Source organism: Panthera tigris, chromosome E1 (genome assembly GCF_018350195.1).
Source record: "Panthera tigris isolate Pti1 chromosome E1, P.tigris_Pti1_mat1.1, whole genome shotgun sequence".
In the NCBI taxonomy this organism is placed as follows: domain Eukaryota; kingdom Metazoa; phylum Chordata; class Mammalia; order Carnivora; family Felidae; genus Panthera; species Panthera tigris.
In genome coordinates, this window is record NC_056673.1 from 41,652,232 (window position 1) to 41,656,565 (window position 4,334).

At 61.9% G+C, this 4,334-nt stretch overlaps 1 protein-coding gene across 1 annotated transcript; it reads right to left on the reverse strand.

The window, feature by feature from the left end:
• Positions 1–531: 531 nt before the first annotated feature.
• Positions 532–3,920, reverse strand: SOST (sclerostin). The gene is made up of 2 exons (XM_042967769.1): positions 3,704–3,920; positions 532–953 (listed from the first exon to the last, which is right to left on the reverse strand). Exons 1-2 carry the CDS (start codon positions 3,918–3,920, stop codon positions 532–534), a joined length of 639 nt encoding a protein of 212 aa, XP_042823703.1.
• Between the last annotated feature and the right edge of the window lie 414 nt (positions 3,921–4,334).

Genomic DNA, 4,334 nt, shown 5'->3' on the forward strand with positions numbered 1-4,334 from the left:
CAAGGTTATCCAGCGCGTTAGCGGCAGAGTCCGGACTAGAAACCATATCTATGGACCCCGGTCCTGTGTTCTTGGCACAACAAGGCACTAAAGGCTTTTTGAGGGGCAGAGAAGTGGAGAGGGAATCTTATCGCACTTTCTTAACCAGTCCCGGGACTTTCCTCCTCCCCCACTGCCCCCTTAGAACCCCTGGGCGGTGAAATGCTTGCTTTTCTGCCTCCTCGGAAGTGGGACCAGCAAAGGTGGGCGGCCCCTGTAGGCGGGGCTGCGTGGCTCAGTGTCTGTGACTCTCAGCGCCCTCCCCTGCCCTGCGGGACCCCCTCGGAGACGAGGGAGTGGGGGCTCTGCTGGCGCCCGGGATCCGCAGGGCCTGGCTACCTCCTGCCGAAGCCCAGAAGGTCTCAGCCCCTGCCCTGGGTTGCAGGCATTTACAATGAGATACAAACAATCAAACCGCGCGCGGAGGGCAGAAACCCGGGCGCCTGGGCCGGGGCGCGGGTTGCGGGGGGAGCGCGGCGCGGCGGGCGGCCTCTAATAGGCGTTCTCCAGCTCGGCCTGGTTGGCTTTGGCGCCCCGGGCGCGGGGGCGCGGCTTTCGGCCCTTCTGCGGCCGCGCGGCCTCGGGCCCGAAGTCCTTGAGCTCGGACTGATTGTGGAAGCGGGTGAGGCGCTTGCACTTGCACGAGGCCACCAGGCGCACTTTGCGCGCGCGCGGCGCCGCGTCACCGGGGCACAGCAGCTGCACCCGCTGCGCGCGGTAGCGGTCGGGGATGCAGCGGAAGTCGGGTCCGCTCGGGCGCCACCACTTGCCGCGGCCGATGGCGTTGGGCAGCAGGCGCGCCGGGCCGCACTGGCCGGAGCACACCAGCTCGGTGACCGGCTTGGCGCTGCGGCAGGGCCCGTCCGTCACGTAGCGGGTGAAGTGCAGCTCGCGGCAGCTGTACTCGGACACGTCTGCGGGAGAGACGGCTAGTGAGGCCAGCCCGGCTCCCTCCGCGCCACCAACCCCCCCAGCCCCCAGCCCAGGTCTTTTCCAAACCTGCGGGCTCTCCAGATGGGCACCTATTACTCGGAGGGACGGGGTGGCGGCTGGTGGAAAGAACGCTGGCCCACCCTTCCCCCCTAAAACTTTGGAGCCAAGTGTCTGTTGCAGTTCGAATACCAGCTCCATCACTGTGTGATCTTGGGCAAGTCACTTAGCCTCTCTGTGCTCCTTATCAGAAAAACAGGTTGTCCTAAGGAGTTAGTTGCGTGTATATAATGCAGGGGACACTGTGAGCACACAGTAAGAGCCGGAAGTGTTGGCCGTGGCTGTGTGTTATTCTTCTTCTTCTCCAAGGGGGCCCTTTTCTCCAGATGCAAGTCACATCTGTGCCACAGAGTGCCTGGTCCAGGCAGAGTAGGTATTAGCCACACCCTTTACATGGTCTTGGCTTCTCCTAAATTCTTTTTCCAGCCACTTGGGAGGGATGGTGAGGGGATAGAGAAAGGAGTAGGGGTTAATTGGAGGTAATAAATCAGGGCAACTGCTGCCAAGGACAGGGATGGAAGGGGAGGTGGGGAGGAGAAGTCATTAGACGCGAAGAGAGCCAAAGGCAGCTTGTCCAACCCTCTCATCATCGCTGAGGACACGGAGGCCTCGAGAGGGAATAACACTTGCCCAAAAGGCAGAGTTGGGTCTCCTCACCCCAGTTCCCTGGGGCCCCAGCACCTCTGGGGTCCCACAAAGGCAGAAGCTATGTGCCTGAGCGCCCAGGTGGGAGGCTGGGCTGGGGGTGGGGGCAAAGGGCTGCCTTTTACTGCAGTTACTTCCTGCCCGAGGGGACAGAGCTCTGACTGAAAACCTACAGGTTCGCCTGCCACAAACATTTATTAAGCACCTGCTGTGTACCAAGCACTCTGCCGGGGACATCTCTTGTTTTGTGCCATTTAGATGGATCTCCGAGGGTGACACAGGCTTGTTCCTGGGTTGGGGGGGGGGGGGTACTGGGCTCTGTGGCCTGGCTTCGTGCCCTGAAGGCACCTTGATCAACTCTCCTACTGTGGGCTTAGACAGATGCCAGCCTGTCCCCCACCCGAGGGTCTCATGGGGACAGTTCCCATGTGACACAAGGGATGAAAAATAGCCCACGACCAAAACCAGAGAGAAGCAGAGAAGGCTCCACTCCCCAGGCCCTGCAGAATAAGCATGGCAGGGGAGATGTGGGGTCCGCCTTTCTCCCGTGGCTGACCTGGTTTCTGCGCTGGTTTGGCCTCCTTACCACTGTTCCCGGGCTGCAGGGGTAGCGTGTGGGGGTGGCCTGTTTGCCCAGGGAAGGAGGTGTTTTGGACTTTCCAAGAATAGTGCCCCTGGGTCAGGCACTTCCTCTGCAGAGGGTGACTTTGTTTTGAGCTCACAGCCTCCTCGGGGCCTGTGGCCTCTTATAGGAGCCTGGGGAAGTGGATGGTTTGTACTTGGGACCCAAACAGCAGCATGAAGCAGTTGCTTGAGCTTAATCGACCTTGCCCGGCGGTGGGGGGTGGGGGGGGGAAGGGGGTGATGTGCTGCCGCCCTCCTCTTGTGAAGACTTGAGGCCCCAGGCCTCCTGTGGGGTTCCCCAGCCTTCACAATTGTGGGGCAAGGAGGGATGGGTCGAGAGGGGCCTGGGCAGTGGATTCCTCACCAGCCCGCCCAACGACCGGAGGGCAGTGAGGCCCTCCCTCTGAAGTGTCATTCCGGCCCCTGCCCCCAGCCGTTCCTGCCAGCTGCAGAGCCAGCTGTCACCCCCGCCCTCCCCGGGCTTCTCTGCGCAGACCTGACCAGGAACCCAGATGTGCCCTCCAATGGGGCTGTTGCCTTGTCACTGGGGTCAGGCTCCCTCCCTAGGAACGAGGCAAGGCCTGGTCTGGGGGCAGAAGATGGGGGCACCTGTGTCCACTCCCTGCACAGAGGATGCCACCTCCCCTCCAGGGCCCGACCCCAGCTGCCGCCCAGGTCCGAGGCTAAGACTGTCCCTGCAGCTTGCATTCCTTCAAGTGCCAGCTGGCTGGGCAGACCGGGGGCAGGGGGAATGTCCCTTTCTCATGGCTCTGTGTGGGGTTTTCTCTGGCTCTCAGTTCCGCACCCCCCCCCCCACGATCCCCCTCCAGGGCTGTCTTGGAATGGGATCAAACTGGGGCCAAACCCGAGTTCTTCTCACTACCAAGTTACTTAGCGTCTGGAGATCTCATTTCTTTACTTGCCAGCTGAGAGGTCACCTCATGGGGCTCCCGCGTGGTGGATCCCTGGGGTAAGTTTCAGGTATGGCCTGGGTAAAGGATCTGCATCCGGCAGGTGCTCACAGCTATGAGGCTCCCTTGCCTTGTCCCCTCTCCCGAGGTGCCAGCTGGGGGACCTATCTCCTGTGATCTCCGGAGGGGATTCTTTGAAACTGTCTCCGTTCTGAGGCTCTGAGCCTGTCCCAGAGTTGGGCTCTCACCACCTCAGCCTCCTCAGCCTCCTTCCTGCCCCGGGCTCCCGCGGCCAGCCCCCTGCCAGCCCCGGGCCCCTGCACCTCAATGCCAAGGCTACTCCGTTAGGCATGCTGTCCTCCCCTGCCTCCAGGCAAGACTGTCCCTCCTGGAGCGCCAGCAGCGGAGGGGACTGTCTACCCCAGTCTTCAAAACCTCCCAGAGAGAACCCTCCCAGGCCCCTTGTGCTAAACATGCCCTCCTCTACCCCATACCTTTGGTCTCAAAGGGATGGTGAGGGGGTCTCCCTCCGTTCTCCGCTCGGTTCATGGTCTTGTTCTCCGGCTCTGGCGGAGGCTCGGGGTACTCGCCCAGCTCAGGGATGATCTCCGTGGCATCGTTCTTGAAGGCCTGCCAGCCCTGGCCCTCCACCACACGGAAGGCTGCGTGCACCAGCAGGCAGACAAGACACAGGGCGAGAGAGAGCTGCATGGCGCCAGCCAGAGGAGGGCACCCAGCCTTCCAGTAGCACAGGCTCCGGTCCCCAGCCTGGGACACGTTTGCCTTTTTAAAGCCCCCTCTGCCTCGTGCCAACCAATGAGGACAGGCTGGGGCAGGGCTGGTCCCACGTTTCTCTCAGCCCAGGGGGAGGGAACGGGTGTGCTCAGAGCAAGCCCTCCCCAAAGACTTCTCAGGCACAGCAAACTCCCTGGGAGCCGGTGCTCCCAGGTGACCTAGAGAGAGGGGGGCGTGTGAGGCGAGCCTGCCCTCCAGCACCTCCCACGTGCAGGCGGCTGTGGTTTTCGGATATCAAGATGAGCTCCAGCTCACAATCTTTACCTCCTTGGGCCCCTCGGGCTTTCTCAAAACAAGCTTTGGGCCAGCTTCACAAAGAAAACTACAGCC

Excerpts from the sequence above, each read along its gene's own strand:
- SOST (XM_042967769.1), bottom strand. The coding sequence starts at position 3,920 with ATGCAGCTCTCTCTCGCCCTGTGTCTTGTCTGCCTGCTGGTGCACGCA. Across the intron at positions 954-3,703 it reads CCATCCCTTTGAGACCAAAG|ACGTGTCCGAGTACAGCTGC; the intron begins GTATGGGGTAGA and ends TCTCTCCCGCAG.